At 42.9% G+C, this 23964-nt stretch overlaps 1 protein-coding gene across 11 annotated transcripts in view; it reads right to left on the bottom strand.

Annotated features, from left to right (window-relative positions):
* Positions 1–23964, bottom strand: part of TIAM1 (TIAM Rac1 associated GEF 1) — a 466993-nt gene that overhangs the window by 106770 nt on the left and 336259 nt on the right. For all 11 annotated transcript variants that reach the window (XM_070785816.1, XM_070785836.1, XM_070785822.1 and 8 more), the window contains 4 exons: positions 14071–14295; positions 11944–12129; positions 3238–3384; positions 266–340 (listed from right to left, as the gene is read on the bottom strand). In XM_070785816.1, the coding sequence (XP_070641917.1) occupies positions 266–340; positions 3238–3384; positions 11944–12129; positions 14071–14295 (633 nt within the window). The remainder of the gene's footprint in view (positions 1–265; positions 341–3237; positions 3385–11943; positions 12130–14070; positions 14296–23964) is intronic.

The following is a 23964-nucleotide window of genomic DNA, read 5'->3' as shown; positions in this document are numbered from 1 at the left end:
ACCCAGAACCCCAATTTCCTCCCTTATTCTAGACGGAAATAAACATTCAAATGAAAATTACTGAAAATGTTATGTCAGCAGGTGAATGTCTTACTGTAATCAAGTTTTCCATCTCTTCTCGACCAGTTACATAATTTTAAAGGACTGATTATTTCAGTTTCTAATACTGAGTCTACTTAATTTTAGGATCCCAAGAAACCATTGCACTGTGTAATGTTGAGGTATTTGTGGTACTTTTAGAAAAGGAACATGTGTTTATTTTTACCTTGCCATCTGGAACAGTGTTGTCAAATATTCCCTCTAAAGATTTCTTTACAGCCTCAGTTCCCTCACCGAACACCTGCATATACAAAAGTATCATCTTAAAAAGGAATTTGGGCAAAAGAAGCATGAGAAGGGGATGGAAATGGGCACGGCTGTTAGAAAACATTACAAGAGTTTCACATACTCACACATCAAACTCTAAAGTAGGTAAAACAATTTACAGGCTAGCAGACCATGAAAACCACTCCTCTGTCGGGATCACTCCCCAACTCTCGGACAATTTTTTAACATTGGCTTATTAGAGCTAGATTCTTTTCTTTAAATTTAGATGAATTAGCTTACAAATGCAATGGACTGGATTCTTTCACAATGAAGAGTTTCAACTACAGTGTCACACACCTAATCAGATATTTACCAATAATAATTAGCTTACATTTTAATCTTCAGAACTAAGAGGTCTTCCCTGACGGTCCAGCGATTAAGACTCCACATTTCCAACGCAGGGGGCATGGGTTTGATCCCCAGTTTGAGATCTGAGGTCCCAAATGCCACGAGGTGTGGCCAAAGAATTTAAAAATAAACAAATACATAAATAAAAAACTTAAAAATCCTCAAAACCTGAGAACATACATTTAGAATTATATTACCGCAACACCATGGAAAAGTTTCTTATTTAAAAAATAGAAACTTGTCTACCCTTGGAAATTTAATGAATCCTACAAACTTAAAGATATGACTGTGCATTGGGAGATTAGGTTTGACATATACACAGTACCACGTGTGAAAATGAACAGCTAGTGGGAAGCTGGTGTATAGCGCAGGGAGCTCAGTTCAGTGCTCTGTAATGACCTAGAGGGTGGGATGAGAGACGGATGGGAAGGAGGTCCAAAAGGAGATATATGTATGTATAGAGCTATATGTGTATCTAGCTGATTCACCTCATTGCACAGCAGATACTAATACACCGTCGCACAGCAGTTATAATCCGATTTAAAAAGATATGACTGAAACCACATCAGGGTGCCCATGCCACTAGGCAGTCAAAACCCAAACACGTGAACGTGAGAAATTTTACATCCTGGCTCTCAACTGATGGTGTACTGTTGGTATAAAGTATGGAATTAAGAAAAAGGTTTTGCTCCAAAGCAAGTGAGATATATAGAAACATACAATTTTTATCTGTTTCAAAGTAATAAAGTAACAGGTAAATTCCTATTGGTATGCTTATGGCTAAGAGGTTTTTTAAAACTAAGAGAGAATAACAAGAATTGGTTATAGAAAAAAAAAATTAAAAAAAAAAAAGAATTGGTTATATAAAATCACATGATCCTTTGATTAAAAGAAATAGCTAAAACTTCTTTTGGATTTGTTTAAATTCAGGCATATATTTCAGCAGCAATGGACTATAACATAAGTGGGCACCCATAAAGTAGAAGCATATGAATGAACTAAAGCTCCTTTTTTAAGATATTTTTTATTTTATTTTATTATTTGATTTATTTATTGGCTGCTTGTATGGCATGTGGGATCTTTGTTCCCAAATCAAGGATGGAACCCATGCCCTCTGCAGTGGAAGCACCAAGTCTTGACCACTGGATCGCCAAGGAAGTCCCTGAAATAAGGCTTTTAACAGAAGAGAAATGCAATTCGAGTTGCCAACTACAAATCCTGGCATGTACTTATAGTGATGGTCTGAGTCACCTGTAAGGCCAACGGAGGCACACAGAATGAGGCAAGAAATGCTGACTGCTGAGGTCACCTTTTTGCATGTTTAATCAAGAGTCATCAAGTCTCGTGTGTGATTGTTTCTGCTGAAATATTGACTTTCCTCCAGTTTATTCTTTGAATTTACACAGAAGCAAGACCCCAGGCAGCCAACTTGACGGGCTTCTCTCCCCAAAGACCAGAGAACAAACAGCATGACTGCTCAGGCTCTCCCCACCTGCTCATCGTTTCTACATCCCAGGTAGAAATCATGAGCGTGGTGGGCAGCTAAGAACTTAGTACCTCAGCGTTCAGGCCTAATTTCTCTTTTAAATGTCATTCCTAAGTAAACTAATGTCTGAACTAGCCAAATAAATGAGATCTTTTTTTACTGAGTCAGTCAATGGACCTGTCTCACTTTGCATAAGGGCTCAGAGTGAACAGGTCAAATTGGCAATACTAATCATGACTTCAAAATGCACAGTGCCTCTTCAGCTCATGGACTGGACATTCTCCCCCTCTCCTAAGTTCTTTCCATGCCTATCATCAAAGCAGCTCTGGGGCCACTTGTTTTTCAAAGCCAAAGGAAATGACAATGGAAAGAGAGTTCCCCAGAAGTAACTCTGGTAGGAAAGTGGCCTTTGCTAGTAAAAGTCAAAGTGATGAGGCCAGAGCATTTGGGTATTAGAGACCCAGTGATGTAGCACCCTAGCGGGTACTACTCATGATGCACTGAGACAGGTCCCCTTCAAGCCCTGCCACCTTGGGAGATGGACGTCACAGCGGTGAGTACGTGCTCTCAGACGCCTGGTTCCTCATATTGATAGGCACCCATTTTAACATCAACCCCAAACAGTCAAGGGCAAAGAAATAATCAGATTGCCCTGGAGGCGGCCTTTGATCCAACACCAGAGGAAGCATAAAAAGACTGCTCAGGTGCCCACTTGGCTTCATCATCAAGCCCTGCTTTTTTCCAGAAGACTCAGGAAGAAGTGCACTTTCAGTCCGTCTGTAATTAACCAGCGTTTGGAAAGGATGCAGGTGGGGGACGGGAGCTTGGTGATAGACTAATAGCAGAGTTCAGTGCTGTGGGTGTACATTATCTATTTAAAGCATCTAGCACAACCAACTTCTTTGCTTCAGCTAGTTGAAGTGGTGTAACACTGGGTGTATCAATCAAGAAACAACGCACACATGCACGCACATCCCCAAAGTGACGTGTCCGCGGAAGTAACCTACGCTTGCTTTCTCATCCACCCTGGAACCCACCTGATTGATGCTTGGGCGTCCCTGCTTCTTTTTAGAGGTAGTGTCCAGACCCCAAAGAGAAGAAAACCTGCTCCTTCTCTTGCTTGCGGATCGGGACATGGCCTGAGTACGTCTTCTGACTCCAGTTTCACCAGTGCGGGCAGCCACCTGAGGACGGCAAGAGGGACCATCAAAGAGAGGTAGTCAGGACCACTGACAGTTCCCCAAAGTCCCCACTAAGTCCCACCCTCCAAAAGTCTCACATCTGCCAACACTGAGCCCACCACCCAAAGCATTTCATCAATGACTCACACATATGGGTACTTTGAGAGTCCTTTCTAGATTCAAACTATAAACGAAAGCTTGGCAAACTCAATCGCTGTCTGAAATAATCAGTTGCTGTTGTTGCTCAGTTACTCAGGCACGTCTGACTCTTTGCAACCCCATGGACTGCAGCACACCAGGTTTCCCTGTCCTTCACTATCTTCCAGAGTTTTCTCAGACTTTCATCCATTGAGTCGGTGATATCCAACCATCTCATCCTCTGTCACCCACTTCTCCTCCCATCCTCAATCTTTTCCAGCACCAGGGTCTTTTCCAATGAGTCAGCTCAGTAAAAATACATAATAAAAGTAACAGAATATAAACTAGGTTTCCAAGAAATCAGATGTCCTTCTGGTCACAGTCCCAAACTCTAGCAACAAGTTAAACTAACAATACTTTCTTGAGATTCTCTCTAAATGATACAGAGTTGTTCCTACACCCTAACAAAAACCAGTGATGGAGTGTCAGCAAAAACAGTGAAAACAGCACATTTGGGTGCCTGTGATTTCATACTGAATCTAAATTTACCCATCTCTTCTATTTTGTTTTCACAGAATTACATAAAATTACTTTCCTCATTAAGCAAGTGATGGTTGTCCCCCAATATTAATCACTTCTTGGCCTTGGTCAGAGAAATCTCAAAAAAAGTTGAGCATCTGGCTGCCCCAAGTGGACTCATTTTCCTTGTAGCAGGGTGTGGGATAGTGATGAAGTTCTGGTCAAAGGGAAGTAGAAAGGTTATTTATAATTTCCAGGAAGGATCCTCAGAAGGAGGGGGATGTCCAGTATCCTTCACTCCCCTCTTTTCTGAAATGTCATGTTAGCTAGTTCAGGGCATTTGGATGGAAGCATTTTCAAGGATTACAGAATAAGACGGAAGGGATCCAGGTCCATGAAAGACAGTGAAACCACGTTATAGCCTTGCATGTCCCATGTTTAGGTGAAAGAGGAATAAGAGTTGTATTTCCTCAATCGTGATTTTGTAAAATATTTAATTTCAAACATGCATAGAAAAGGCTAGAAGACATTTTACTCCTTATTTTTATAGGATATATTTTGCACAGCAAAAGAGAACAAAAAATGTTTCCCAAAACATGAAACCTACCACTGTTAATACTTGGTTACATCCTTCCTGACTTTCAGATCAGATCAGATCAGTCACTCAGTCGTGTCCGACTCTTTGCGACCCCATGAATCGCAGCACGCCAGGCCTCCCTGTCCATCACCAACTCCCGGAATTCACTCAGACTCACGTCCATCGAGTCCATGATGCCGTCCAGCCATCTCATCCTCTGTCATCCCCTTCTCCTCCTGCCCCCAATCCCTCCCAGCATCAGAGTCTTTTCCAATGAGTCAACTCTTTGCATGAGGTGCCAAAGTACTGGAGCTTCAGCTTCAGCATCATTCCCTTCAAAGAAATCCCAGGGCTGTTCTCCTTCAGAATGGACTAGTTGGATCTCCTTGCAGTCCAAGGGACTCTCAAGAGTCTTCTCCAACACCACAGTTCAAAAGCATCAATTCTTCGGCGCTCAGTCTTCTTCACAGTCCAACTCTCACATCCATACATGATGGAAAAACCATAGCCTTGACTAGACAGACCTTTGTTGGCAAAGTAATGTCTCTGCTTTTGAATATGCTATCTAGGTTGGTCATAACTTTCCTTCCAAGGAGTAAGTGTCTCTTAATTTCATGGCTGCAGTCACCATCTGCAGTGATTTTGGAGCCCAGAAAAATAAAGTCTGACACTGTTTCCACTGTTTCCCCATCTATTTCCCATGAAGTGATGGGACCAGATGCCATGATCGTCGTTTTCTGAATGTTGAGCTTTAAGCCAACTTTTTCACTCTCCACTTTCACTTTCATCAAGAGGCTTTTGAGTTCCTCTTCACTTTCTGCCATAAGGGTGGTGTCATCTGCATATCTGAGGTTATTGATATTTCTCCTGGCAGTCTTGATTCCAGCTTCTTTCTTCCAGTCCAGCATTTTTCATGATGTACTCTGCATATAAGTTAAATAAGCAGGGTGACAATATACAGCCTTGACGAACTCCTTTTCCTATTTGGAACCAGTCTGTTGTTCCATGTCCAGTTCTAATTGTTGCTTCCTGACCTGCATACAGATTTCTCAAGAGGCAGGTCAGGTGGTCTGGTATTCCCATCTCTTTCAGAATTTTCCACAGTTTATTGTGATCCACACAGCCAAAGGCTTTGGCATAGTCAATAAAGCAGAGATAGATGTTTTTCTGGAACTCTCTTTCTTTTTCCATGATCCAGCGGATATTAGCAATTTGATCTCTGGTTCCTCTGCCTTTTCTAAAACCAGCTTGAACATCAGGAAGTTCACAGTTCAAATATTGCTGAAGCCTGGCTTGGAGACTTTTGAGCATTACTTTACTAGCGTGTGAGATGAGAAGCAAACATGTATATAATATTTTTACAAAAATGGAAATGTACTAAATGCATTTGGCAATTCTGTCATCTACACTTAAAATTGATGCTTTTGAACTGTGGTGTTGGAGAAGACTCTTGAGAGTCCCTTGGACTGCAAGGAGATCCAACCCGTCCATTCTGAAGGAGATCAGCCCTGGGATTTCTTTGGAAGGAATGATGCTAAAGCTGAAACTCCAGTACTTTGGCCACCTCATGTGAAGGGTTGACTCATTGGAAAAGACTGTGATGCTGGGAGGGATTGGGGGCAGGAGAAGAAGGGGATGACAGAGGATGAGGTTGCTGGATGGCATCAAGGACTCAATGGACGTGAGTCTGAGTGAATTCAGGGAGTTGGTGATGGACAGGGAGGCCTGGCGTGCTGCGATTCATGGGGTCGCAAAGAGTCAGACACGACTGAGCGACTGAACTGAACTGACTGGCTGACACTTAAAATATGATATTTATCTTTTTGTTAAAACAAATTTTAACTTTGGAGAGAAAAACATATTTTTTTTTTTAAAGGAAGCTAACCTCCATTGAGACATATGCAAGGTGCCAGTGTACATGCTCAGTAATTCAGTTGTGTTCGACTCTTTGCGACCCCTATGGACTGTAGCCCACTGTAGCCCAACAGGCTCCTCTGTTTATGGGATTTTTCCAAGCAAGAATACTGGAGAGACTTGACATTTTCTCCTCCAAGGGCATCTTCCTGACCTGGGAATTGAACCTGCATATCCTGCATTACAGGTGGATTCCTTCACTTGAGCTACCAGCCAGGAACCCAGACAAATACTTAAATGTTCAGGAAGGGACCACACCAAACCTCCATCCGCCGCTGTGATCGCCTGCATCAAGCAACAGGTGCAGGAGCTCTGAGACTTTATGGATTTTCAAATCCATAGAGTCTTTGCAGGCAATCCTTCGGGCTGGAACTTTATCCCACAGGTGGTAAGCAGAGTCCCAGGAACCTACGGGAACTTCTGCCAGGAGGTCTCAACAGGCCACCCACGGGCTCTCCTTTCAAACGAGGGAGTGCCAGGAGGTACAGCAAGTTGGGCTTGAAATGAAACTTCCCCACCCACTCTTTGTTGCCGGAGGTAAATATCTCAGAACCTACTTGTCATAGCTTCCCACACGGGCAACTCCCCATGTGATGGCTGCCAACTGGCCGCCTTCTCGTGGATGAACACTGTTGGGTAACACCCAGGGGCCCCCTCAGCAGCGAGTACACTGGCAACAAGGCACACCTTCCTGAGGTTTTCAGCACTGACAGGGTAAACACCCTGGAACCCCAGTGAGTAGACTGGCAAAGACCCCCACGTCCATCAGAAACAAGAATCAAAACAGCTTCTCTGCAAGGGTATTAGGGGGAAAGTTTTGGTCCCAAACAGAAAGAAGAGGAGGGAGCTTGAAAGGTCTTACATTTTCTCAGCTTCAGACATAAGCAGACCTAGACGGGGGCAGGTAAATATGTGGCACCCAACACAACGGTGGGAGAACTCCCCCAGGGAGAGCTCTTACCACAGATGTACTCAAGGTGTTAGGGCAGCAAACGTCTCACAACAATAAAGGACACATTTTTATGTTAAATATGCAAACATTTTTTCTTCTCCATTTCATCACTTTCTAAGCTAAAGGTAAACACGGTTGTAAAAGGAATAAATGATAATGTGTTAACATACAAAGATGCTGACATAATGATGTCAAAATCAGTTAAGCTTATGGTCACAAAATGAGGCTAAGAACCACTGAATAAATGGTATTAAAGGTAAAAATTCTAGAGAAAAAGTGTTCATGTGGTCTCATATTTATAAAGATATATATACGGACATATACAGGCAGATACACACGCATGCACAAACACACACACAATTGTCCATCAATATCCATGGGAAACTGGTTCTTTAGGCCCCCCAAGGAATCAAAATCCTCCCATGCTCAAGACCTTATATAAAATGGTATAATATTCATATATAACCTACATACCATCGCCCATGTATTTTAAACATCACTAGCTTATTTATAATACCTAATATAATGTATATTCTATGTAAATAGGTGTAAGTACAATGTAAATGCTATGGAAATCATTGAGCAAATTTGTTTTGCTTTTTGGAACTTTCTAGAATTTATTTTTTTGAATACCAATCCATGGTTGGTTGAATCCCCAGATGCAGAACCTGCGGAAATGAATGGTCAAGTCTGTGTGTGTGTGTGTGTGTGTGTGTGTGTCTGGTGTCTGTGTGTATCACAGCACCCATCAATATCTGAACTTTTGTGTTTATCTGGTGTTGCTGTTTAGTCGCTAAGGCATGTCCAAGCTTGTGACCCCATAAACTGTAGCCCGCCAGGCTCCTCTGTCCATGGAATTAACCCAGGCAAAAATAACTAGGGTGGAGTGCCATTTCCTTCTCCAGAGGATCTTCCTGACCCAGGGATGGAATCCACGACTCTCGGGTCTCCTGCATTGCAGGCAGATCCTTTACCGCCGAGACACCTGGGAAGCCCTTGTGTTTATCTGATTGCTTACTTATTATCCATCTTTCCCACAAGAATATAAGCTCCAATGGGACAAGAACTCTAGATTCATTCACTGCTATAACCCTAATCAGAGGACAGTACAGACATATGCCAGGCACTCACATTTATTTGTTGACTGAATGAATAAATAAACAACAAACAAACAAGAAAAAGCACAAGCAGAGATTCTACATAACACAGTTATAACAATTAAACGGCAACTCTGGTTTCTAATTTTGGACAAACAGAGTCCAGAAGAGAAACTCAAACAACCATAAATGTGCTCAGTTCCCAGCTGACCAGTTGGTTTAGTTCTGTTTAACAAATGGACTGTTTTATTTAAGGTTCTGATAGTAACCACTCTAAACTGCTGGGAACCTCATAAGCTGCGAAAGTTACTGCTACTCTCAAGACAATAATGACTCAAAATGAGCAAAGAGATTTAGATGGAAGGGGAAAAAAAAAGCTGGCAAAAGAACTGTTGAACAAGAGCTCAAGAGTTTCTCAATGATCTTTGCTCACACAATGCCTCTCTTTGTGGCCCGTACCTGATTACTCTATCATTCTGTTCATCTGTGCAAACAAGAACAATGATAACCTTCTTTCAAAGAGTACAGTGGGGACCCTTCAGTTAATTACTGAGCATGATGAGAAGTCGTCCTGGTCAATGGAGCTTAAATTGTGCTCGAATCTCCTCCCCTAGCCCCGTTGCCCTGACACCTCCTCCTTCCATGCTCCCCACTTAAAAGTAGGAAAAAAAAAAAAAAAAAAGATCTGGACAAAGGCTAAATTGAAAAATGTTTCAACCCCAAGGGAAAAGAACATTCTCTGGGGTCAAACGACAAGGAGAGAAGGAAAAAAAAAAGTATCCAATAAATGAGACAGTAAAAACTCCCTGCCCAGAACCTTCTATAAAACATACAGCAACAAATAGGAACAGACACCCAACAGGCTTGCTTAACTGGTCCAGTCCCACTGAAACCCCTCATGGAAAAGAGAAGTTTGCAATGACACACAAACACCCAGATACACGTCACAGATGTAGCTAGCAAAAAAAAAAAGAAAGAAAGAACAAAGAAACAGAGACTGGCACGTGTACGGGCTGAATAAAGCTAAAAGTTACTAACCCTTCCACTCCCATTGTCAGCTGGTCAGATTTTAAAAGCCTGCCCATCAAAAGAAAAGCACACACAAATCATAGACATTGAGACAGAGGAGATTAGAAAGTCTGGAGATAAATTATGGAAGGATAATTTAGTGGCTTTTATTTCATCATCTCATTTTAGAGGGACTTCCCAAGTGGCGCTAGTGGTAAAGAATCTGCCTGACCAATGCAAGAGATGCAGGTTTGAACCCTGAGTTGGGAAGATCCCCTGGAGGAGGAAATGGCAAATCGTTCCAGTATTTTTGCCTGAAAAATTCCAAGGACAAGAGGAGCCTGGCGGGCTATAGCCCACGGAGTTTCAAAGAGTCAGACACAAGCACGCACAGGAGAGATTAGCTTCAGTGGCTTTGAGGAAAATAATAGAAACACAGAAGTTTTAGGTGGACAGCAAGATTATTTTCTCCAAAGTTTATCAAGCCCAGGAGAAGGAAACAGCCATTTGGATGGCTTGGGATTTAGTATTGGGTTGGCTGAAAAGTTCGTTCGGGTTTTTCCATAAGAACTCAAATAAACTTTTTGGCCAACCCAGTAATAACACTGATGCACCATCATGGGGATCAAACTTCCTACATAAGAAAGTGAAATAAAGTGTTAGTTGCTCTGTCATGTCTCAGTCTTTGCAACCCCAGGACTGTAACTTGCCAGGCTCCTCTGTCCATGGAATTCTCCAGGCAAGAATACTGGAGTGGGTAACCATTTCCTACTCCAGAGGATCTTCCTGACACAGGGATCAAACTGAGGTCTCCAGCATGCAGGCAGATTCTTTAGCGTCTGAACCACCAGGGAAGCCCTTTCCTTAGTAAGACTGCTGCTTCAACTGATGACATTCTCACAGTGTGGTAAACAAGAATTTTTCTCACAATTACTTTGCAGAACAGGCAAACTAAGATTTGGTTAAGTTACAAAGCAGTGTCCAGGTCTCACAGAAACAGACCAAGAGCCACAAACTGAAGACCGTTTGCAAGATTAATTGATCACAGCCCTTGGACCCAGTGCCACTAAAAAAATAAGACTTAATAGCTGTACGGAGAGGTGGTAGCCAGGAGACCAAAAGCTGAGCTATAATTAGTAGAACAAATCAGGATGCCAGTTCTAATAACTCCAGAAATTGGTTTAAGACTTCTTTAAAAAATGTAAATCTACCCTAATTATCTGAATGATGATGCTAATCTATTTATAAAGAACACAAACGCCTCTGAGTGAATTACAGCTCTGAATCAATTGAAGCGTGCAGCTGACACAGCGCCCAGAGCCCCACAGGAAAGGTTCTCCAAGGCGGCTTCTGGAATCTGGGACTTGACATTCAGTCTCACAGCAAGTGCGCTAAGGTGCAGCACATTTTCAGTGGGTGTTCATTTGGAGAGGCAAAGACCGTGTTGCTCGCATAGCGATGTTTGAGAAGAAAGGAACCCAAAGTACATAAAGCTGTTTGCAATATAGCAAGTACATGAAATTACAGATTGCAAACATACAACTACCCAATCTGCCGCTCTGGAGATCAGATGAAAATTCTCTTCCCCAAGCAACTACTTATGTCGGGCTGAGAAACACAGAAAGGTCTTGACCTTCTTCAAATGAATCAGGTATTTATGGTCACCCAAAACTATGATGGGGGCTTCCCTGGTGGCTCAGACAGTAGAGAATCTGCCTGCAATGTAGAAGACCGGGGTTCAATCCCTGGGTTGGGAAGATCCCCTGGAGGAGGGCATGGCAACCCACTCCAGTAATCTTGCCTGGAGAATTCCATGGACAGAGGAGTCTGGTGAGCCCATGGGGTCGAAAAGAGTCAGACATGACTGGCGACTAACACTTTCACTTTCAAAACTATGATGAAAAAGTGAAAAGGAAGATTTTTAAAGAAATCTGTTCAATATATGGTGTATGTGTCTTCATGTGAGAAACTGAGAGAGAAACACATTTGTGTGTGAGAGAACAAGCTCTCCACTTATCATATCCACAAGAATAACAGAAAAAATATATATTGGGGTTGAAAGCATGACACCACCCAAAAATGACATGAGTTACCCACCAGTACCCCATGTGAAGAGCTCTTGAGGTAATACCTTTCATATTTTCTTGCACAGTAATTTAGGGCCCATCAAGACCAGCTGAAGTAACAAATGTCAAAAGAGATTCAAATGAAGATTTGCATCCACGGCTGAGAGAGGACGTATCAAAGCCACACAGATCAGTAAAACTGGAAAACCACTTCAGAGATCCTTGTCAAGTCGTGCTCAGGATTAATAGTCAAGATGGATATTTATCAAAAACACATTAGCTTCTACTCACCAGGGCATGAAAAGATGACACGGAAAAAATTCCAAGGCGGCCCATTGCCACTTTGGTTGGTCGGCTTGCAAAGGCAAGTAGCCTTTTAGGGTTGGGCAGCTCCCCGCCTTGGAGGCTGGCTAGGTAACAGCGGTACCGAAACAGGTCCATTTGGAACTGCTCAAGATTCTGCTCCCAGACAAAGATCTAGAGTGGTGAAAACACGGAAAAAACGAAAGAAGAAAAAGAGAAGGCAAATGTTAACAATTTTATCCCACATAAATGTTACAAATCCACATGTTGCAAAGGTATTAATTTTAATCCTAAAAGGTAAACGACAGGTATCCTAAATTTCTTAGGTAATAACAAGTCCCATTTTGCTGTTTCCATAGCTTACATGTTTTTCTGCAATCTATAGTCCTACATTCAGTATGATACACAGAACATACAGCCTTAGTTGCTCTGCTCCCTCCCATCATAGACTCCATGTTTGCAACCATGACAGACCATCAGCTCCAGGCTCAGAACCACAAACCTGAGGGAGAAGTAAAAAACGCAGAGGAATTCCAGCCCTGAAGAATTATATGACTTACCTAGGGGTGGTTTTTCAGAGGAAGATAGAGAAGAAGAAAAGCAAAGTGATTTCAAAATCAGAGACAAATAGGCCGAGAGTTTTGGAAGCAGGTGGGCGGTTGAATGTACAGGGTGGGACCATGGAAAATACTAATGGTGAAGATCCACATTCTGGAACATATAGTTTCAACCACCAAATGGATCCAAGATGTTTCCACATTTTTCCAAGTGGCAAAATAATACCCACCTCCTGCGGCTGATGTGACGGTTGAACAAAGTAATGCAAGAGTAAGAGCTGGAACAGGTATATTGTGAAGGCTCATGGATCTTGGCTGTGATGTGGATATTAATCAGTGGTTAGCCCAAATATCTATCAAAAGATGAATGGGTAAACAAACTGTGGTGTACACACACGATGAAGTAATATCCAGCCATAAAAGGAACGGAGTGTGCATACCACAACGTGGACCAGTCGGTAAGACATTACACTAACTCAAAGACATTGACACAGAAGGTCACATATTATGCTCCTCCATTTATACAAAACATCCGAAACTGGCAAACCCAGAGACAGAATGCCAGGGGCAGAGAGGAGCAAAAGCTTAAAAGATACGGAGTTTCCTTTTGAGGTAGATGGTATTTGGGACTAGACAGAGATAATGGTTACTCAACATTATACATGTACTCAATGCCGCTGAATTGTACACTTTAATGTGGTTAAGTTTGTGTTATGTGAATTTCACCTCTGGTTAAAAAATATATAGAACAGGATAATAGAGGGAAAGAACAGACAGAGAGGAATTCAGAAGATCATATGCTGATCAATTATTTAAATAGCGTTTATTCACATACTTACTTCCTACATACTAGGCAAAGTTTCAAAATGTTGCTAAATGGCTATCACTGACTTTAATTTTTTTTTTTCTTTCTTTTTGGCAATACCACATGGCATGTGGGATCTTAGTTCCCTGACAGGGATTGAACCAGTGCCCTCTGCATTGGAAGGGCAGAGTCTTAACGTCTGGACCCCCAGGGAAGTCTCTATCACAGACTTTAAAACAACTGAATAGAAGGCAAAATGTCCTCTGTTATCTCACTAAATCTTTCCTTTTTAGCATGAAATACACTTACCTGCATATACAGCAATTATACACATATTTTTAAAGCACACTCTACCTTTACTAAATATAGAAATTTAACTTTATTGAGGAGTCAGGGATGAAGTTAGACCCATCACAGCTGGGCACCAAGTCAACCTGATACCACAGGGAATGAAATCGCAGACATGCCAATTACCCAGATCCCCAAGAACAGCTTGCCACTGGTGGGAGCAGGAGGGCTCCTCTATTAGATTTCTGTTTTTCCTCCAATGTAATACTGTTCCCTTCAGCTCATAACAATCAACTGTGAACAACTGGTGAGAAGAACTGACAGTCAAAATAAAGAATCTAGCAGCCTGGGTGACAGGCTGACAAGGAGGAGATAACCAAGGATATTTCTCGGTTCCAAGGCAGCAGAAACACCCCTTTCAAGACCTGAGGATTGGCCCACGTCTGTACACGGGAGAACAATTACCTGATCTAATATAGTTTTCTTCTTCTTTGAATCCGTGACGGAAGACAGCTGCATCTCGCCCATTTTCTTCATCTTCTCGTCCATGTCAATCTTCTGTTCCAGTTTTTTGATCTCCGACTTCAGCAGCCGGAGCGTGTCCTCTTTGTGGTGGTGTCTTGCCACAGCAGCCGCGCAAGCAGAGTGGATGGCGGTGATCCAGTTCTCCAGCTCCGTCTGGCTGGTGGTCTGTGAGGGGCAGGGTGGGGCCCGAGAAGAAACGGGCACCACAGAGGTCAGCAGAGAAGAACCAGTGTGCATTTCCAGGCAAGCCCTGGCTGGGGGTCAAGCAGAAGGGTCTACACACCCCGTGGGGAAGGCTAACCTTTCTGACCGCCTTGTTCAGAGAGCAGATAAAACGAGGGCGTCTCAGTCAGACACCACTCCACCCAGCCCTCGCTCCCAGGGGCTGTCGGGAATGAGGCCGCCATGTCAGCTCACTCACGTACTTCTTGAGCTCAGTTGTTGCAACAGATTGAATGGTTGTATCCAACCCCCTGCCCCAGATTCAAACATTGAAAACCTAACCCCCAGTGTGATGGTACTGTGTGCTCAGTCTTATCTGACTCCTTGCGACCCCATGGACTGAAGCCTATCATGGAATTTTCCAGGCAAGAATACTGGAGTGGATTGCCACTTCCTTCTCCAAGTGTGATGGTATTAGGAGGTAATGAGGTCGTGGGAGTGGAGGCTTCATACAGGGGATTGGTGCCCTTATAAAAAGAAGCCAAAGAGCTAGCTAGCTTGAGAGCTCCATAGACTGCCATCTATGAATCAGGGAACGTGCCCAATCAGACCCCAACCATGTTCCCACCCTCATCTCACACTTCCAGCCTTCAGAATGTTTATAAAGTCACCCAGTCTCGGGTAGTTTGTGACAGCAGGCCAAACCAAAACACTGGTGTATGTGCCAATTCTATCTGCCACTATCATTTAGTCACTAAGTCGTGTCCGCCTCTTTGTGACCCCACAGATCGCAGCATGCCAGGCTCCTCTGTCTTCCACTGTCTCCTGAAATTTGTTCAGATTCATGCCCATTGAGTCTGTGGACAGTTCTATACAGATAGCTTAGTTTGGGTTTCTTTTTTAACTTCTAATTTTTTTAAATAATGAAAGTATGATAACACATTTACAGGAGACTGGGAAAATACAGAACAAAGTGACATATAGTTCCACTATATAATTATTTTTATAAGTAGATAAATTAAGGTTTTTAGTAGGTGTTTCAGAGAGCTTGTTTTCTTATTGACAGTTGCTATGAAGCAAAGGTCAGTTTTCAGAGGGGACAGGTCAGGTCAGAGGTGACAGTGAAGCCAAGGGATATTACGGCCAAGGAAAATGCGATAACCCTGCCCCCAGTGACCTGCTGTGACCCCAGTCCTCAGGTGCCCTGCCTAAGCCAAGCAGCCATAACACAACTAGGGCTGGGATGGAGATCCAGGAGCTAGAAGTATTACCAACTCAGGAACACAGGGGAGAATCTAGAAATAGCGACCACCGAGGAGAACTCCAGCCACTTAGAATGACCAGGTCAAGGAGCTTTAAAGACAATTAACATTGGCGGGAGACACCCACCAATGAGCAGATGACTTCAAAGTGGGCTTGCTGTAACTCCGGGTGCTCTGAAAGGCAAAAGCTGGGGGGACAGCTCATGTGTCATCATAGGCTATGATTAATTCTCTAGGAATGCAATCAATGAGCATCTCCTTAGAGAAGCTTAGTAAATGCTCAGAAGTTAGCTCAGACCCAACCATGCTTCAGCCTGAACAGAGGATCTCTTTGGCTACTTCAATATTAAACTGGCTGACAGCATCATTTTTCAATCACAAAACATTGTTACTTTTTTGTTTTCTCTCTGATGCATCTTCTTACTTTTCTCACTCATTTGAGCCATGGTGTGAAAATATATTCTACAACAGGACTCCACCCACATAACTGAAATTTAAGTGAAGGTACCACCACTAGGGTTTATGTTATTTCTGAATCTCATCAGTTTCATATCCCACAAATGAAACAGCATCAGATATTACAGAGTCTGCCAGCAGAGACACCACACACCGGGCTAACCTAGGCAATCTGGCCGTTGTTACGTTTACAACAAAACACTTGCCTGTATCTAAGGAAGACTTCAATAAGCTAGACATTCTCCTAAAGAAACAGCACCTGATAAAGCAGATGGACTCATCTCGGTGGGAAAAGAAGAAGAGATAAAGATACTGGAAGTCAAAGGTAAATACTTGTAGGTAGAGAAAGGGAAAAATGCAATGTGTGTATAGGAGACTCATCTTTTTATTACATACCTAGGACTTAATCAGCTTATAATTGGAAGCGTGTAACTGACTACCTTTATCCATTTTACTTCCCACTCCCCCCTTTAATTCTTTAAGCGTTAAAGACTCAGCTGCAAATTTTTAATCTTTAATCTCCTCTTGGAAAGCAATTACCTTCCATTTTGTCTTGATGTATCACTTTAAAGTTATTCCAGAAAAACAGAGTTTAAGATCCTCCCACATATAAAACCACCACGCTTCCTCATGCCTAGTGCAACTGAAATGTTTGCTGTCTTTGGGTTTCTCAACCTCAGTGGGTAATTTGCCAGGTGCAGTTATCCCCCCTACCCCCACCCTTTTAAAAAATCTTACTAGAGAAGGAATCAGTTCAGATGGGAAAACAATCAAGTAAGGATGCTTTTCGAAAAGAAAAATTTCGATGAAGAAAATACCAAGTATTGGCGAAGATATGGAGCAACCAAAATATTCTTACGAGCTGCGGATGCTAAACTGGTGTCACTGGCGTGGAAAACTATTTGGCGCTATCTCCTAAAGGAGAAGATCTAAACACCTTGTGACCCCCAAAATGCACTCGTGGGTATGTTCTCAAGAGAAATGCATTCCTGTGTTCACCAAAACGTATGTCCTGAAAGGTTTACAGCAGTACAGTTTGCAATGGACAAAACTAAAAAGTATCCCAACACCTGTCAACAGGAGAATGAATGAAAAACATGGATGATCGCATAGTGACACATGACACAGCAACGGGAACGAAAGACCGGTGACTGCACACTACAACACGGGAGACGCTTCACATGTGCTGTGTGCTTAGTCGCTCAGTCCTGTCCAGACCTTTGCGAGCCCATGGGCGTAGCCCGCCAGGCGCCTCTATCCAGGGGATTCCCCAGGCAAGAACACTGGGGTGGGCTGCCATGCCCTCCTCCAGGGGATCCTCCCAACCCAGGGATCAAACCCAGTTCTCCCGCATTGCAGGCGGATTCTTTACCATCTGAGCCACCAGGGGAGCCCCACATTAAGACTGAGGAGAAGAAGCCAAACACAAAAGAGTTTAAAGACTCTATTTATGTAAAGTACAAACGCAGGAAAACAAATGTACACTGTTAGAAGTCAGAAGAGTCGTTTGATGGGGATTACGGGGCAGAGGGGAGGTAGCATCTCGAAGGAAGCACAGGGTGTCTCTCGGGTGCTGGCCATATTCTGCTTCTTGATCTGGGTGCCAGTTACATGAGTGTATGTCACGGGTATGCCCAAGAAACATCATCAAAAAGAGTACTTTTCTGTGTGTACATTATACTTTAACAGAGAGTTTTTAAAAGATCCTTCCCAGATATATCACCCTAATATTGAAGTCCAACTTCTCTATAACTATTCTAAAAATGTTATACATTAGACTCTTATTTTTCAGGAAAAAGTGTCGCTGGAGGGTTGTAATGGAGGTTCCCAACAGCATGACCTTTTCCAGCATCACCTTCTTTGTCCTCCAAAGTGCCTGGGAGCATCTGACGAACAGCTAGTCCCTTGAGCCAAAATATGCTTTTCCCCTTTGTACGCACAGCTCAGTGGAAACAAGGAGCTTTCAGATGTGAAGGGAGCTGGTGTTTTAACCCATGTGAAAAGGATACTGTGGGGCTCTTTCAGATGGAATCCATGCAGAGATACCACGTGTCACTAAGGAGGAGAGGACGTCGTCTCCAGTGAAAACAGCTGGTGCATCAGTGCTCTTTGAAAAGTCAGCATCTATTCCCCCAGGACCATCTTCATACATCTCTGCCTCCCTTCTCCCACCCCCGAGGAAGAAAAGCAAATATCTACAGCCCTGACATAATACCCAAGGAATAGTTAGAAAGAGCTTAAAATTCCTGATACAAACTCTGCTAAATCCAGTTACAAACCTTACTTTTTAAATGACTATATTCATCAAGAAGGGGGTCCGTGGGATGATTTTACAGATGAAGGAACTAAAGCCTGGTCAAAGCAGGGATGACACAGTCATTTATCATAAACCCTGATCTCTTTCCATCTTATTTTTTTTTTTTAATTTTAACATGCTACATACACCACCCCAGACCCCTTCAGCTCTCACCAATTGCTCTAAAAGCCTAGCTGTGGGGTCTCTGGTGTTGCCCACTTATTTTGAGCTCCCCTTAGGGACATGGGGGGATGGAATTTTCCTGTTGGCTTTGAAGTTAGGTGTGGTCAGGTCACTTGGCTGCGGTCAATGGATCTGAGTACAAGTGAAACAAGTACAAGCCCCTGTGCCCTCGTCTTTTTGTTCTTTTTTGTGGTGGGTAATCGCTTTACAATATTGTGCTGGCCTCTGCCATACATCAGCATGAATCAGCCACAGGTACACACACATCCCCTCCCTCCTGAACTCCTCTCCCCGCTCCCACCCCATCCCACCTCTCTAGGTGGCCACAGAGCGCTGGGCTGAGCTCCCTGTGTCACACAGCAAATTTCCACGGACTGCATATTTTACATACGATAATATGTATGTTTCCACGCAACTCCCTCAACTCGTCCCACCCTCTCCAGAGTGAAGTCAGTCAGAAGGAGAAAGACAACGACTGCATATTACCGCATGTGTATGGAATCTAGAAAGATGGTACTGACGAATTTATTTGCAGGGCAGCGATGGAGGCGCAGGGGCTTCCCAGGTGGCACCAGTGGTAAAGAATCTGCCTGCTAATGCAGGAGGCTTAAGAGATGCAGGTTCGATCCCTGGGCGGGGAAGATCCCCTGGAGGAGGGCATGGCAACCCACTCCAGTATTCTTGCCTAGAGAATCCCTAGGGTCACAAGGAGATGGATACGATGGAAGTGACTCAGCACTGTAACGGAGACACAGAAATAGACCCGAACCCTTGTCTTCTGAAGTAAAATGCTGACTCAAGAGTTAATGATTGGGAAAGATGAAAATGTAGAAACAAAGGATAACTGTTGAGCTGGGAAAACTGGTAACAATTTAGACTAAAATTCTGCCACAGGACAGAATCACCCGAACTCCCAGTTCCCTGAAATATCTAGATAAAGGCCTGACACACATTCCTAAGTTGTTTTTACAGGAAGCAGACCCCCCCCTCCAGATGAAAACTGGGACACAAAAACACAAACACAAGACTGGCTGAAGCCAAAGGACTGATGACGCTTGAAACTTCACCTTGATATCAACCAATCTGAGAAGCGTCCGCGAGCTAATCACATCCTGGTCCTTGAACACTATAAAACTCCTCCTCACTATCCACCCCCAGGGTGAGTCACACAGTCTCGAGGCAGTTAGCCCCCTGTGGCCCCCTTTGCCTCGCAAAGCAATAAAAGCTCCTCTTGTACTTCACCCAAAACTGTTTTCCATGCTTCTATTTGGCAACAGTGAGCAGAAGCTGAGTTTCGGCAACAGAAGCAATGTTCCTAATAAACATGTTACTAGTAAACAAAAGCCTGCTTCACCCTATTCTGGTCCCTTGGCCTACAGTCCTGGAAGTCCTGGAGGAACAAGACGCAGCTTCTGTCCACCTGGGTGCCTAAGTGCCTCGGATGAGAACAGCGTCATAGCCCATGTCTTATCAGACACATGGCAGGAATGAAAAGTTATGTTAAGAGATGTGAGGGTTGCTCCTTACTGCAGCATAACCTAAGCTGTCCTGACTGATATACTAGCAAAGTAAAAAATTCATTTTGAAATAAGTGATGCTTTTTATATATATATTTTTTAATTTCTTATTGGAGTTCAGTTGCTTTACAATGTTGTATTAGTCTCCACCGTACAGCAAAGTGACTCAGCTATATATCCCCTCTTTTTTGAATTTCTTTCACATTTAGGTCACGACAGAGCGTTGAGCAGGGTGCCCTGAGCTACATGGCAGGTTCTTGTTAGTTACCTATCCTTTACATAGTATCAGTAGCGTATATATGTCAATTCCAATGCTTTTTTTAAGAGTCTGTATAATATACTCCAAGAGGAGCCAGAGGCTGATAGGTTCTGCAGAACAACAGTTTTTCACTCTCTTCACTTAATGAAAAGAGAATCCCATCTTCCTTCCACACGTGAGATTCTCCATCAAGGGCAACACACTCCATTCTCATGTCAGAGAGTTTACGTTTGCCTCCCAGTTAAGAGGTGGAAATGAAGGAAACTGATACCAATTGATGAAGCCAAACATCCTTTGAAAGGTGTATATTTAATTCTGACAAAGCAGCTATCCTGAAATTAATTTATTTAAAAGAAAGAAGATGGTGGTTGCCAGAGGTTCAGGAAAGTGGGGTATGGAGAGTTCGGCGGGTACAGAGTTTCAGTTCTGCAAGATGAAACGAGTTCTGGAAATGGATGGTGGTAACGGTTGCAAAACACTGAATTACCTAATGCTGCTGAACTGGGCACTTGGAAATGGTTGGTATGTTCTGTATATTCTATCACAACTTTTCTAAAAAAGACAAAGTAAAAACAAAGGGGAAAAACCTACCAAGTCTCATAATCTAGAGAAAGATGTTCAGAAAATGCGATCACAGCTTTACGAAAAATTTAACAAGCAGCCCTTTTAACTATTAAAAACGCTCAAGCCACCAACCACTTCTGAAAGCTGTCAGAGATGGAAGGCAGCGCCATTAGAGAGAAATTTTGTTCCTGCTGTCCTGTCTAAATAACACACTGGTCTCTGCCATTCTCCATCATTAGGACAAATCAATTTCTAAGAAGGACAATCACTCAATGAGCTTTTCAGCAGAGTCTGTCCCTTGGCAGTGGCATACACAAGGCTACGTGTGGAAGAGAGGGTGGGTACAGACCACGCTGACTGCTGTCAACAGCAAGTAAAGTAGAGACGAAACGGTTTCTGGCCATATTACAGGCTGAACATTTCTGACTTGATCACAGCAAACCACTCACTTGATACAATGTTTTCCAGTGTGGCCACGCCAGGATCTAAACTCTGACATGCTAGAAAAAGCTTTTCAAAGCTGCTCACCCTGCATCACCTTCTTGAACCAGGCAAGCTTAATCAGGAACACCAGGTCCACTCGAGAGCCCTCCATCAGAGGCAGGAAGGAGACCCCCAGGTGGTACCCTCTCAACTTCTTCCACACCCATCACCTCTCATTAAACAAACAGCAGCAGACAGGTAGAGAGAGGGAATCGTGTGCTTTTTCCTTTGCCTGCTGGGGATGCTATAAATACTGTATAAAGTTCAGTGAAGGAAATAATAGAGTTCTTGCCAAAGGAGGAATGTAATCAACAAAAAAATGCATTTTGCATAAGAGCCCCGTTTGAGCACAGAGTTAAGATGAAGCTCAGGGCTTCATTATGTATTTAAATAGATCCAGCTTCAATTATCCAACTGAATGGAGGATACTTGATTTCAGATAATCAATGGTTTACGTGAATGGCAGGAAAAGGGAAATTCACTCTAAACAAGAGGACTAGAGAATATATGCCAGGTCTAGGAAACTAACATTTCACATCATTTGAGTGTATAGGAGTGCAGGAAAAATTGTAAAGTAGGTTGAACTTTTTCCACTTTGAAAGAACAAAAAGGAAAAAGAATAAAGTTACGTATTTTTAAGAGGCTAATTGGGAACGAAGTTCCTGTGTGAGTTTCTAAGAAGTCTTTTTTCTCATTGATTTTTCTGTTTAACACATTTTAGAGTTTTATTATATAAGGGTTCATTAAACTATCATTGTTAACACTTATAAAGAAAATTATAGATATTACCCCATAATTGTAACCTGAGGCTCATCTCATCTACTGGAGGAAAGTCATGTAACTGGGCAACCCTCCCACTCAAGGTGAACTCTTTAAAGAAGAAAGGCTTCAGGCCCCAGAAAACCAGACCCCAAAAGACGAAGGAATTATTTACTGCAAAACAAAGGAATACCTGTAAACCTGACACAGTGAATGGCCACGGCAGGATCCATCTCTGGCCAACTGAGTAACCCCCAGGAAAGGCCAACAAATATTGTCAACTGGGGCCCCCTTCACCAAAAGCCTCCCCATTTGTTCATGCTGCAGAAGCCTCCAGTAGGTATCAACATGCACCAGTGAGACCCAAGTACTTCTTTGGTACCTCGTATTTAAGTGTGATCAGACAACTAAGGATCACCAGATACGTGATGAAAGCCTCCAGCATGAAAGGTAGACACCGAAGCCCACGGGAGAGGTCACATGGTGACTGTAACACATGGGGCCTGAAAGACACAAGACTAGAGCAAAGGCACCAAGTGCTAGGGGAGGGCAGACTCCAGGGAAAGCCCCAGTACTCATCAACTACCCAATAAATTAGAGAATTTTAAAAATACAGTGAAGTAACCAAAAAATAAGCAAATTAAGCATAAAAAAAAAGACAGTCATTAACTACAAGCAAAAAAATAAATAAAATGACAGTACACTATTTGGCTCAGCAGCTAATACCATTTATATGGTCATACAGCATGGGGACGTCAAAAGAGCGTAACAGGGACTACTGATTGAATTCTGAATTTTCATGGAAGGAAGGATAAGAAGAGAACTTCACTGTAGGTCTTATAAGGTTAACTGAATTCTTCCAAACTATGCATTCAGAACAGAAACAGACCCACAAGGAAAACAAACTCATGGTTATCAAAGGGGAAAGGCAGGGTGGAGCGGGAGAATAAATTAGGAGTTTGGGATACAGACTATTATATACACAAACCATCTATATCAGATAAACAACAGGTCCTACTGTGTAGGACAGAAAACTGTAGTCAATATCTTGTAATAAACTATAATGGAAAAGAATCTAAAAAACAATACATATATATACATTTGTAGACCTGAGTCACTTTGCTGGCACTCAAAACAAATGCAACATTGTAAATTAACTATATTTCAAATAAATAAAATTATCTGTTTGTATGAACTTAATACAAATTTAAAATATTGTAAAAAGGAAGCAGAACAGGGTCAGTAACATATTCCTTGGACGATACATAATAGTATACTAGACCACACTCGAGCTCAGTCACAATTGTACCTCTCCACTGTGCTGTTAACATAACGTGGAGAAACCTCTGAACACACTAACAGTAGGGCAGGCACTGTAAACAGTGGCCAGCCTGTGCACTTATTGTGCACCTCAACACCCATACTCTCCAAGAATACTCTCCTTAGAGCTGGGCCAATGGGTCCTCATGCTTTGAAAAGGGCCCCCCTGGGGCATAAAATGGGCAGGTTCAGCAGGCACCCCTTCAGGGAGCTCTATGATCCTCTATCCCAAATGGGGCATTAATAAGAGTCTATGGACATGAGTCTATGGCTCACAGGTCATACCTGCTATTTCTTTTCACCAGATTGCATGACATTGAGCCACCAGAATAGTACTGACAAGCTCATCTGGGTTGAGTCCAATCCTTCACAGAGATTAAAAAAATTGGCATGGGGATCCACACGTGCTAGAAGTGACCTTTCATCACAACAAACCTATGCCCAAACCAAAGGGAAATATTCCTAAAGTGGCTGGCTAGAGGTAGGAAAATGATCTACAGTGGTGGGAAAACAGGACTTGGCTAGAAACCAAGCGAACACTTAACGAAGACCAAACTTGGAGACTGTCGTATC

This window comes from Bos indicus, chromosome 1, assembly GCF_029378745.1.
Source record: "Bos indicus isolate NIAB-ARS_2022 breed Sahiwal x Tharparkar chromosome 1, NIAB-ARS_B.indTharparkar_mat_pri_1.0, whole genome shotgun sequence".
In the NCBI taxonomy this organism is placed as follows: Eukaryota; Metazoa; Chordata; class Mammalia; order Artiodactyla; family Bovidae; genus Bos; species Bos indicus.
This window is presented reverse-complemented; position numbering and strand designations above follow the sequence as displayed.